The sequence below is a fragment of the Macrosteles quadrilineatus genome, unplaced genomic scaffold (assembly GCF_028750875.1).
Source record: "Macrosteles quadrilineatus isolate MER2022 unplaced genomic scaffold, UCM_ALF_1.0 Scaffold_8__2_contigs__length_117827958, whole genome shotgun sequence".
NCBI classification, from domain to species: domain Eukaryota; kingdom Metazoa; phylum Arthropoda; class Insecta; order Hemiptera; family Cicadellidae; genus Macrosteles; species Macrosteles quadrilineatus.
Window position 1 is genome coordinate 98,580,043 of NW_026542601.1, and position 13,680 is coordinate 98,593,722.

The 13,680-nt window shown below is 29.5% G+C and overlaps 1 protein-coding gene across 1 annotated transcript in view; it reads left to right on the plus strand.

The window, feature by feature from the left end:
* Positions 1-13,680, plus strand: part of LOC129000598 (neural-cadherin-like) — a 59,309-nt gene that overhangs the window by 24,534 nt on the left and 21,095 nt on the right. Inside the window, exons 2-4 of the mRNA XM_054427559.1 lie at positions 9,751-9,888; positions 11,813-11,928; positions 12,236-12,400. Coding sequence (XP_054283534.1) covers positions 9,751-9,888; positions 11,813-11,928; positions 12,236-12,400 — 419 coding nt within the window. The remainder of the gene's footprint in view (positions 1-9,750; positions 9,889-11,812; positions 11,929-12,235; positions 12,401-13,680) is intronic.

Here is a 13,680-nt window from a genome sequence, read left to right on the forward strand (position 1 = left end):
TAATCGAGTAGCTAAAAGAAGGCTCGACCTTTTCAATCATTGTCCACCACGATCGTTAAGATATACAGGGAGTTTCCAAATTGCCAGGACATATTTTGTGGACTTGTTCCTTGGGCTAAGACTAACATAAAATTCAGTATAAGTATAACTCTAAAATTATTAGATTTCAGTTTGTAGGTCTGTTTGTGATTTATAAGAATTATTTTATATCTCAGGCGTTTTTCAAGATGGAAATCTCAAAATTTGTATAAATGTGTAGTTTAAAAGGTAAAAAGAGCTTAAAAAACTTCAATATCTCAAGCCGAATCAAAAATGGCCATTTAAAATCTATAATGGTTTCATGAAAACTGTATTTATTAAAACCAAATTCAGTGTTGGAAAGATAGAGAATTTAAATCCAAATCAAATGAGACTTTTTTTTAAATTAGATGACGAACAACCGAGTTATCAGATCTTATCTCAATTTGGTTACGCAATTTATTAGTATTACAATACTGTTTATTTTTGTTATTTTACAGAGCAGAATGGTGGTTCTATAAAAATTGCGTAACACACAAGCTATTCAATACAAAAAGTTTTATTAATTTATATTGTAGTTTTGCATAATTTTAAGTGACTAAGGTAACATTGCAGTTTTACCAAATCGTTTTAGCTTGGTCAAATATTAACATAAAATAAACTGTTTAAAGATTATAACAGTAAATTACAACTTGTACCATATCAAAGAAAACTTGACAAGAACTAAAGTAGAATCAATTTGTAATATTAGTAATAAGAAATTCTGTTTAGTGAATTCAATAAAATATAAAAAAAAATTTTAACTAAACTTTTTTTTTCTTATAATTTAATACAATGAAAAATTGACGTGATATAATTTAAAATGAACTTAATTAGCAATTTTTCCACATTAACTCTTCAATATCTAAATTAGTAGGTGTGTGTATGTGTATCTAAATCTCTTTTTAAAAGTGTGAAACCCCTGAGTAAGCACTAACACACTGTCAAAATTGCTAGGGTTATCTCACGCCATAAAGTTGGCAGTATTGTGGGTGTGAGGTTGCCCTCTCCGTTCCCTCCATTTCTGTGTCAGTTACGCGGGAACTCTCCGTCACTCGCCAACTGTTCGGGGACGCTCAGTTTTTTATAATTCGAAATGTTTAAATGTTATTTTTATCATGAATATTTGTCTTATTTTTACTTGGATTGTCTATCGATGTATTTCTAAGTAAAATGAATTAAAACTAAGGCACACACTAGTTTGATTAGATATACGCCATGGATCCTTTAAAAGTTTTGTGGGTGCTAACAAATAGTACGTATTTGGGTAAGTAATATTTAACATAAACGCCATATAATACAATTAGTATACTATAAATCAGTTATATTTTTCGTTTATATTAATGTTGGTAAAGAACAATCGGCATAAAATATGCTACAGGTAAAGTAAAAATTTACTATAGGCTACAAAATATTTTTTTTTATATATGAAATTACTTTTTTCACAAAGAAAATATTATAAAATTCCCCAAAAATAAGATGGTTACATAATTTTAAATAAAATAAGATATAAAATCAATTGAGTTAACATTAAAGTTTATTCATTCTGGGTTTAGAATGAGTTATTCGAACTTAAGTGGGGTTAAATGGGTTTTTTTTTCAACGATTGATAAAACTGTTTGTTCACTAACTTTGACAAGTCGTTGCCCTTGATTGCATAAGCATAGACATTTTTTAAAAAGCAAACTTAGTAGAACCACTCTTTATGTACAAAATGGTGTTTGGTTCACAATTTAAATATTAAAACTAGAATCGCTACATGATACCGCGCGAAGCGGTTTTCTAACGTTTTTAGGCGGGGGTAGGGAACCTTCTTAATGTTCTGTATCACTAATCTTCTTAACGTTTTCAAACCAAATTCAATGCCAAAAAGTTCGGGTCTATTTTATGAGAAATGCCATTCCTTTATGTAAATCTGTTTGATAGCTTAAAAAAACATATTCAATACAATATTATATCTTTTACTATGCTATATACAACAAAACTGAAACATTTCAGTATGTGAACGCTTTCAAATTGTATAGAAGCGTATCGTAAAAAATACGTTGAAAATTAGTTTAATGAATATATTTCAATCAGTTTTTCAAAGGAAATGTTGAATTGCAGTTGTCATGGTGTAATATCTTGGCTGACTTTTTATACGTTTATTTTATTGCGTAACTACATGTTAGGGACTTTTCTTGGGTTTATTTGAATTACATTCTTATTTACAACCTTTGATATCATGTTTTATGTTAAAATACTAGATAATACCTTAAGATAAAACATGTAATACACTTTCGATTTAACATTTTGTAAACGATTACAATGAAGTAAATATGATATATGCATTTCATATTAAGAAGATCCCAGTATGAATATCAAGTACTATTCAGCAACTATTCGTATTATACAGAACGTGAAGGAAAGGAAGGGAGTTATCGCTTGCATATCATAGTTATAACTCATATTTTCAGTATTTTTTTTGCTATTGTAGTTTAAGTCACTAACCACCATCAGTACGTTATAATATTACACGCACGTATTAAAACTTAAATGTATATAAGCCTGCTAATAAGGTTTGTTTATTCAAAACCTGTTTTAGTCAATATTTTTATTACTACTTTTTTTAATCAACAGGAACGTGATAAAAACAAATATATGCAACCACCTATATCAGCAACAATACCTAGACAATATCATATAAGTAAAAAAAATCCAAAAATGCCTGAAATAAATGCAAATCCGAGTTTTAATAGTACAGTTATTTGTATTTTCTCAAATTTGTAATACACGTACCATACAAGTGATTAGAATTGTCAGGGGCATTTTCTCTTCAATTTTATCCTAAATATAACATTATTCAAATCAAATAAAAAATCCTCTTTTCCAACATTATATTGTTCATGAAACAGCAATAGCATAGACCCACAATGTGGTGGAGCTGTTTGTTTTAACTCTAGGTATAATCTAGGTACCGTAGGTGGGATTAGGTAGGTCGTTATTAATATTCTTTAGTCAGACTCTCAAAAATACTTCAAACAAATACCAAATTTTTTATGTGTAGACATAAAGTTCATATAATATAGAGTATTGCGATTTCAAAAGATTGGCCCTTTTTCAATCACTATAGGTTGTTGAAGTAATCTTAACAAAGTTGTAGGTTATAATTTGACTTAAAAATTCTGTGTTTTTATGGGTCCACTTACAAAAGTTTCTATGATTAGAATAAAAACCTCTTAACTGTGATGGGGAATACCTGTCTTGAGAAAAATAAGACGGCTTAGTTGTAATACACTAGAATCTTCCAGGTTTTAATTTTGAATAGAGCTCGACCGAAAAGACGGGGCTTTCCTAAGCCAAAGGAGGATTATTACGTAATAAGCCAAGTTGAAATTGAGTTGCTATTCACTGTCGAGAATACTTTTTACCTTTTGGGTCACTTGAAAACAACGTACTTCAAAATCACAGGACCTTATTACTGTAGAGTCTTAACTTTAAAAAGTTATAGAGTCTGAGATTTTTATGTCCTCGCAAACGTTTTTGAAATTAGATAACAATGTTTTTCGAGTGAGTATTGTCATGAAAAATTGTATACTTTTTTATCATGTTATAAATGTTATCTTGATTTTCTACTATAATATATTATTTAACAAAGCACATACAATTTTATCCATAAACACTAAAATATTTTTTGGAAGGGATTGAGCGCCTTGGACCTTACGATGAGATTACTCATAACAACAATACATTTATTAGTTTATTTATAATAATTTTAGTTGATTACGTAAGTAAAAAAATTTAAACATTTGTATTTGGAAAATATTTTTTCGGCAAACATAGTTGTGGGTATATTCTTAATCAATTACCATCTAGGGGTATTAATTCCAACTGATTCTCTAAAACCCATAGACTTAAGAAAAGAAATTTAATCACCTTCACTGTTATAAAGTGTACACATTGTTATACGCCAAACTATACAGGGTGTTTTTTTTTAAACTTGCATCCTTATTTATGTAAAACCCACAATAGATAGAAATATACAGTTTGCGAGAATCATCTATTGACGTAGGGGGCCCAATTTTTTTTAAATTCAACTTTACATTCACATTTCCCCCCTTACCCCCTGCCCCCAACATAATTGTTTTAATAGCAAGGGACCCCTTATGACATATCAAATGAAAGAGCATGAAAAAAGAAAATGTTTGATGAAAAAAATTTAAAATCGGTTCATAAATTTGTGAGATATGTCACAAAGGGTACCTTGCTATAAACAAAAATTAAGTTTGCGGTAGGGGGGAAAGGGGGGATGTGAATGTAACGTTGAATTTAAAAAAATGCACCCCCTACGTCAATAGGTGATTCCCGCAAACTGCATATTTCTATCTATTGCGGTTTTTACATAAATAAAGATAGCAGTTAAAACAAACACCCTGTATATTGAAAATCTGGACTAGAAACGGAAAATCTTATGTTTTTAATTGTTATGTTTCAGGTGTTAATTAAACAGGATTTTAATAAGATCAATGCTTATTTGTAGTAAATTCTATTTCATATAATACTAAAGCTAAACTTGCCCTAAGTAATGAGCACAAATATTAAGTGATACCTGACCATATTGAGTATAATTTCTAACTAATTAATTATTAAATACAAACATTAAGCTTTGCATCTTACCTTATTGAGAAATGCTAAGCTACAAACAATATTAATACAGTATTAAGTTAGATGTAAACCGTTGACAGTGTTAAGAAAATCTTTTAGAGAAAGCCGCAATGCAATTGAAGCTACATACCTTAGGGAATAAAAGTTGGTTATACCAACTCCTTGTATTCCCCACCTGCTAAATTATTCTCTTTACATATTATTCAGTTGCCTCTTAGTTGTAAAAAAAGCCATAATAGCAAATGATACGTTTAAGGAACAAACTACAGTTGGCTCGAAAGGATTTTTTGCACCGAATTAACTAGTAGACTACATTCAAGCCATTAAATAATCCATTAAATTCAATATTTTTTTTTTTTTGCTTTGTAAAACATAATGAAAATGTATACACAAAATAAAGCAACTCTTTATTTAAAGTACTGTATCAAACCAAAACATCCTGAAAATAAAACTTGTCAAAACAATGTTTACCGAACACAGTTTCGTTCAATGGATTGATATTAAATGTATTACAATTTCAATAATTTTCCTTACAGGCAGTAGGCCTACAGACACTAAACAGTATTTTGAAATCAACTAATTCAAAACTCTTAATATACAATTAGCTATCCCTTGTTAAGTACTTAAAGAGATTACTCCCTAGTGTAGAACCTAATATTTGGGGAAAATAAAATAAACTACTTTCAAAAAATTGAAAACTACAACAACCAAATTAATTTGAATTTATTTGCTCTGTGAACAAAATATGACTTAATATAACCTAATAAATTCAAATTTGAAAACAATAATTGATCAATGATAATTTAAGCGTACTTACGTTTCAAAACTTTAGAACACTCTTTTATCCACAGACGGTTCTGAGAAAATAATTCCACTGTTATGTAATTCAAACCTCGTTAATGTCGTTATAACGTCACAGGGTGATTCGTGTTAAATAATTTGAGACAAAGTTAGATGAGGGAAGGTGAAAGAAGGTCATTTTGGGTGAACAGCTCCTTTACGCCTGCTTGCAGTCCTTTGGAGCGTGATGACGTATTAACGTGGCTTCTTCCTAGCTGCTTGAGACTCCTAATGCTGTCAAACCATTTGGATATGTTTACATATTGTGTATAAATAGTAGTATATATATATGGTTCTTTGAACTTGTGTTGAAGTTTATGAAATCTTGTATAACGCAGATCGCTTTTTCACTCAACAAAATAAATATTGGGTTTTAAAGAAAATTTGGATCTTTCGAGTATATGTTTAATATATATATATATTTTTAGGTGGGCGGTCATGAAGAGTTAATTTTTTTCAATACTATCCAATTTTCCCCTTTAATCAACACAACCTATAGCGCTAACTTGTTTCAGTATATAAAAGGTGTGGATAAGTCAGTGGATTGAAAATTGTACTTTTCTTAGTTTACAGAGAAAGATATGTTTATATTATGTCCCGGTGGAAACTAAAAGGTCTTGGTTTAAATCTGCTTTCGATATTTTTTATTTATGCAGGCTCTTTAGACTACTTTATCGGCAATCATTTGTATTGTATTTATTATTCGCGAACTAAATCAACATATATTAAAATTTAACCTTTGAATATACTATTTGTACTTGGGGACCGAGCGATGCTCAAGGAAATTCGTCATAATAGGCAGTATAAATAGGCCTACTATATTTGAATTTCTCTTACAGGAACACTGTTTTTGTCTTTCGATATGTGACCTGTTTTTATTCTTATTTACTTTTTTTCAGTTTTTGTTATTAAAAGATGAATAATTTAAATCCAGAATAATATAAATCCTTGGACCTATAGTAGGTCTATTTATCATTCTATAATACCATTTTTATTCTTGAAGTCCGTATTTTATTTTTTCTATTACGTTTTAAAGAAAGATTTTCGATATATTAGCTTACAAAGGTGATTTATAGCACATTGTCATTTTTCGGAGACATAGATATTCCAGTGACATAATGGGTAAAACTGTATTCCTGACAGGTGATTTTCAACGAAAGCTACCTCTACATTAGAGGTTACGAGGGGGACTTGAGGAAACTTGGAAAAAGTGGTAAAACACTATTAGATATTCCTTTTTATCATAAATTATATTGTTATATTAAATTCTTAAGAATTTTTAAGAACTTATAATTAAAAAAATGGAAATTAGGTTGAACAAACTTATAAATTTGCAGATTAACTGAACTTTTGCAAATAGTAACACTACCTTACATGTTAAACAACATTTAAGACAACTTCAATGTTTATAATTTCCTTACATGTTTAACAGATTAAACAAAGGTCTGCCTCTTGATTCTGGTTATTCATTGACGCTGGTTACTATCAGATTTTAACAAACAAATCTAACTTTCGCCTAGTTTACTCTTTGCTAGTTTATATAATCTTCAATCTGATTATCGCAACCATGTCACAAGACATGAGCAAAATACAAACTGTGTTATCTGAATACAACTAATAACCAAGTTCAAACGACTAGTCTAAAGTATGTTTAATTATTACTGTCTCGATATCTTCAATTTCAATTGATGACACGATTTTTTATTTCAGCTAATTTATTTCATATTTTTGTCTCAGTGAATTTCCCATATAGAAAATTAGCTATTTTACTCTTGGTCTCATAGTAAGACCTGGACCCAGGACCTATTTACTTTTTCAATTTGAGACCCCTTGGATGCCAAAAACAGCTTAGTGAGCAGATACTCTATAGAATACTAGTATACAAAACGTGCCGACTTTCAGAACCAAGTTAAAAGTATACCTTTACTCATATTATATTTAGGTTATGAAATTAACACCCACCCTATTTAAAAGGGGTTTTATTATAAAATAATGTAAAAGATAAGGATGAAAGTCGTAAACCAAGTAAAATTGAACGAACTACAGTATTTAATAATATAATAATAATAATAATAGTTATATAAGTTAGACAGTTATAATTAAATAATATAAGTAAAGTTATAGGCCTACATCATTTATATTGTAAACTTGTTTGTATGGATTGAACATTTTCAATTATTTGTTCATAGGCATCGTAAAGAAGACTAATATTCTTTTTGATACGCTTTGTTGTATGCTTGGTAATGTTTTATAATCTTTGAAATCATTTAAAGATACATTATGCAGTTGAAACACTGCTAGCAGATATTTTGTTATTGGAAACATATCTAGCACAAAAGTATTAGACAAAATGTTATGCTAAGCAAGTTATTTCTCATTACATCATTTTGAAAGTGTAAACTCGTTGCTATATTAACTCATCGCTTTTCATAACAAGTCTTTCGTGAAAATATAATGAGGCAGTAGAGTTTCGTGAAACTGTAATTTGCATTTATGTTAAATCCATAATTTTAACTAAGGCTAAAAGAGCTGGTTACCTAGAAGATTATTTTATATATACGGTTTATAAAATCCAAATTAACCTAAATCAACCCTTGTCTGGAAGGTTACTTGGTCCTAGTACTATTCCCCTAAAAGACTTTAAATTTTGAAAAGTTGTTCACTTAATTACAAGAGACCACTTTCATTCAACATTTAAATTTCCTTACAAACGACACTAATTTAAAATATATCCAGCAAAAAGCAGATCATAAAAATCGAGATTTTTTTGAAAAAGGTTTCAATGAGGCCTTAGCCTTTGATTAATTTTAGAACTAAAAATCAAGATTTGTTAGTTACTTGCAATTCAATAACCTTGTGTAACCTTGTGTGTTTTTTTTCCTGAAATAGTTTATTTATACATTAAATCAAATAGCAAGTTTAATAGATATCAGTTTTAAATATGAAATCTAAATTGAAAATAAGTAACCAAATACTGGATATCTTGCCTACAAGATTTAATAAAGTCATCAATGATTTTAGTTTAATTTCGCCCACAAAACTATCTCTGGTTTACTTACAGGGCACTCTATATAAAATAAAATATAAACGGATTCTTACACATCCTATTTATTCGTTAGGTTAAAGAAAATACCATATTTGAAATAAAATACAATAGAGTGTCAATATTACGGAATATTGCATCGTAATGGATTCCATTGAAGTTAAATATTATTATAAAAATACTATTTTTGATTATTAATGCAAATTCACTACAGAATGTATAAAATACAAACCGTAATCTTTTCCATTTTCCGTTGCTCATCCAACCGAGCATATCTCTTCATTGTCGTGTCTGGGCAGCGTTGCCCTCCAAAGTCTACAGGGACAATATATTCCTGTTGCATACTGGATCAATTCCAATTCCAGTCTAGTCTGTTTTACAATTATTTAACTCTAACATCACCACAGTAAAGCTAATATGTTGAACTCTTAGTCTGTTTATAGTTGATAATTCGTTTTAAGACTAAGTTTGTAGTAATTTTAAATCAGAATAACAGTAATAAGGTATTATTCTAGCGATAATGGTCAATTGAAAGGTATTTGTTGAGATGTAATGTGTTTAAAAGAAATAAATTCTTCATAGTTCCAACTTCCATATAAAATATTATTTTATTAATTCTTTATAAGTAAACGCAACAGCCTTACATGTCACGTAATAAAAATAAACTAACTGTGCAACGCCTATATTGTACATAGTGACACTTAATACTGTTGAGTTACATTTACAACACATTATTTGTATTTTAAAAGTACCTACTTATAGGTGTGTTACTCAAACTCACATATAATTTTTATAGAAATACATATTGGGATTTGTAGCAAAGGATGGATTTTTTATTCACATTAAACACTTAGATGAATCATTGGTAATGTTATTTAAATTTAAACTAATAATTTTGACTTTCTGTACAGGACCATAGACCAGACCTCACCTTTTCAACCATAAAAATACACACATTACTTTTTATCTACGTGTAATCTTTAACAGTAAAAAGTTGTAAAAGCTTCTTTATTTTAATTAGTACAAAAAAAGATGTATACTTGTTATAATTTAAAAGGCATTGTGTGACCTTTATGAACGATGATTATTTGATGCTAGAGGTGCGATTTATTCAACTGAAATAAGGTAAAATGTACAATTTATGAATATTTTTCTTTTCTTTTCAGTGAGCAAGTACATGAAGAACTCAAACAAGGATGAGAACTCCCTGTATTTCCAGCAGGCCGTGTATGAGGTTGAGGTAGAAGAGAACGTCAAACCTCACTATACAGTGATCAGAATCACAGTAGAGAGCCATGATACTTGTAAGTAGAGGCTTAATTTGGCTTTATTGTTAGTTTGAATACATCAAATGTTTTCAAATGTAAGCTCCTTGTTTTATTATGATAAGAATGTATCTTGTAGTAAATAGCATACATATGTAATATTACATTATGTAAGAACAAATATTTAAGTTGCTAAGCATATTTTAATCAGACTTCATTAAGACATAGATAAACTTAAAATTGGTTGGCTTAAAAGTTCAATCAAAAATTACTACTAAGCCTACCTACTTATGTAGTCTAATTGTACGTTATTTGGTAATCCAAAGTTTAAAAAAAATCAGTTAGAGAATTAGTGTCATTATTCGTAACACAATCCAAATAATGAAATTAACGCAAAATATTAACGGTTTTATCCTAAATTAAAAGTTTGAGTTCAACCAAATGTATATTCCTAACTATCCATGAGAGGTTTTCTCTCTGCCATTTAAAATTCGTGGTTGAACCAAATAACCATTATAACAATTCTAGACATTGTCGAATTGAAATTAATAAGCTATGGTTAACAAATAAACCATTTTAAAGAATCAACAAACAATATTAAATAAGAATGACTAGGCTACTTTCCTTCAGTGCCGAAGCTGTTAATTTTGAAAGGTATTTTCTTCCTTGCATTTAAATTTCAAGCTGCAGAGAAAATAACTGATGGACGATAATTAAAGAATCCGAGTAATAAATGGACACAGACGTACGGCCTGTTATTGTTTCCTTAAAGTAAGGGCTGCTTTGTGAAACATATCAAGAGTTTTTCCACTTCACTGCAATTTCAACAGTGAATATTTCTTTGTAATTTAATCAGAAATATTCACTTACATTACTTTGTTATATTCGTATATTCGTGCATGCATCCGTTAGTTACTTTATTCATTTTTATTTAAATGCTGTGTTTATTTATATAACGTAGACAAATCAATGCTTCAGAAGCAAAAGTAATAAGTAATTGATTTTATGTAATCTTTTAGTAACGGATGATGGTTACTAATGACTAATGTTGCACTTCCGACAAAACGTTTCAATTGCGCATAGCATGTGGTTCAAGGTATAGGCGGTATCTTGAACAAAACTGGACCAAACCTTAATAATAAATAAATAAAAAGTGTATCAGTCGTCATGTGAACCAAGCAAACAGTTTAGAACGCTTTGGTTTATACAACTCACCGATAAAAGGCAAGATCTGGGTCCCAGATTAATTTCTCCCTAAGCACCGGAGCAGATTTATAATCAACTCTCATTTCTCAAGTAAATCTAATTATTCTGGCAATCCGCCAGTAGGAGCTCGAGTTCTTATTGTTCCTAATTTTCTGATAAAATATTTCCTTTGGATTCATTATACGGATTTGACTGTCTCTAAGCTATAACCGTTTTAGATTTATTAAATTAATTGTAAAATGATTTATCTAACGCAACTAATTGTTAATTGTGGTAATTTGACTTCTATTTCTGAATTAGAATTTGCCATTGATTTCAGGAGTACACTATTTTTTTCTTCTGCTGATTTGAATTACCTATGATTGTTATTAGAGGACTTTACACCTTTAACCTTGAACAGTTTAACTAGATTTATTTAAATAAATATAGTTATTAAAACCATTACCAATAATACAAAATGGTTACATTAATGTTATATTTGGCTCTAAATCACAAAAAAAAATCACACAACTCATATAAAAACATAGAAAATAAAGTTTTATTATGCTTGATTTTATGGGAGTCTTTGCTGTGATGTATTCAAATAGTTGTAGACAATAATGTAAGTGATGCGATAGCTTAAGCAGATTCTTCAAGCTACCACACAAGCTGATAAATAGTGTGTGTAGGTGTCAAAATATCTTCTTGCTCAAGACAAAAAAAGTAATATAATTAAAGTTAACCCTTGAAACTGGTATAACCAAAACTACAATTCTAGTTCCTGACATCAAGTACGAGATTTCAAGTGGGAACATTGGATCCGTGTTTGGGGTGGAATCCAACAATGGCAATATATATGTTGAAGAAGCTCTTGACTATGAAACAAGGCAAAAGGTAAGCAGTAACTTAAAAACAAATTTAAAAGTCTTTTCATTATTGACACCCCTATTTTTTTTAATACATCAAATATCTACTGTCATATTTGTTCATTATTCGGCAAGGAAAATTCAAGTATAAGAAGCTATTTATTTTAAAGAAAGTTATTAAAACATAAAATTAATTGTTCTTCATTACCTTCCATATGACAAGGAAAAACCCTACATATGGATGTAATATGATGAATTCTTAAGAACTTATCTTATGTAACAATTTCAATCCTATCCTTAAGTTTGTGGTGTCAAAAATCTTCTTGTGTTTTCAGTACGAATTAATATATTCTGCAACAGCAAAGCAGACGACGAGTTTTACAACTGTGATAATTTATGTGAAAGACGTCAACGACAATCCTCCGGTCTTCGAAAAATCCGTTTATACTGCGGATATCACTGAAGAGGATGGGAGAAACCTTCCCAGAAAAATACTACAGGTAAGCTTACCAGTCGCTACAAACGTAAATGTATAAAATTAACATAAAATGTTAGTAAATATCATAATAAATAATATTATGTCGCCGGTTCGATCCTGAGAAAAGTCAGTAGCTTTTTGATAATTCGAAACTGGGCCCAGCTGTTCCTGATCATTGGGCTTTAAATGAATGATCCTGACTAATGAAACAGCTGATCTTAGTCGGTAACAAAGCTACACAGGTCATCACCCACCATTCTACACTGATCCTTCACTCATATTTGGGTTAAAATACGCATCTAGGTGTTGTCCCCCATCTCAATTATTAATAATTGATAATACCAATGAAAAAATTTTGAAAAACCCCAATAAAGCTTAACCAATTTAAATAATCACGATGATAAAATATAACAAGCTATATTAACATGAATGATCGAGGTGATTCTATAACACACGAAACAAAATTTCCTTAATTGTAAATAATTGGTATGATATTACCTTTAACTCTTAGTATCACATAACTATTTTATAAACTTATGTTCAATTCGTTAACATTCATTATTGTTATTTATATTGTCAAAATAAATATTCAGTTTCCATGTAGCAGATTTATTCAGGACACGTGAAGAACCTAAATACAACAATGTGTGTATGATTTACTTCGTATACTGTCGTCTCAGTCATGTCAGCGTATCCGATGTCGTACGTGGTTCGACTTTACATTCTGTAATATATGTCTCGATATCTCAAAAGGCATGCTCAATTCTCAAGAAGGAATTTACTTCCAGAGTGCCAACACGATAAGTAACTAGGAACTCGAATATCAAATTATTGAAATATATTTATGGCGTGTACTGACAGAAAATATATAAAAATGTAAATAGGGAATATAAAAAAAATCGCATGAAGTAACATGTAGTTTTCAGCAATTATTATATTGTATTTATATTTAGCCTACTTAACTAAAACAAAAACGAAAATATTGAGAGTTTCTTTCAACCTGGTGCTGCACTTGAGCAGTTACGCAATTATTTGTTATTTTCATATGATGATGATTATTAGTTTGTTTTATATATATTTATGACATGCATTTTAAACTCTCTATAAATATTCAAAATATAGAGTACGTTGCATATTTATGTGCATAAAATACAGGAAACGCTGTTTGCAACAAAGAAAATATTGTTTTACAATCTAAAAAATATCCATAAAAGGCACTGAGTAACTTCATGTGTTAAAAGACAATATAATTTCAAGAAAATGTGAAACACATCATTTTAGTATTCATGTGTATAAATACAT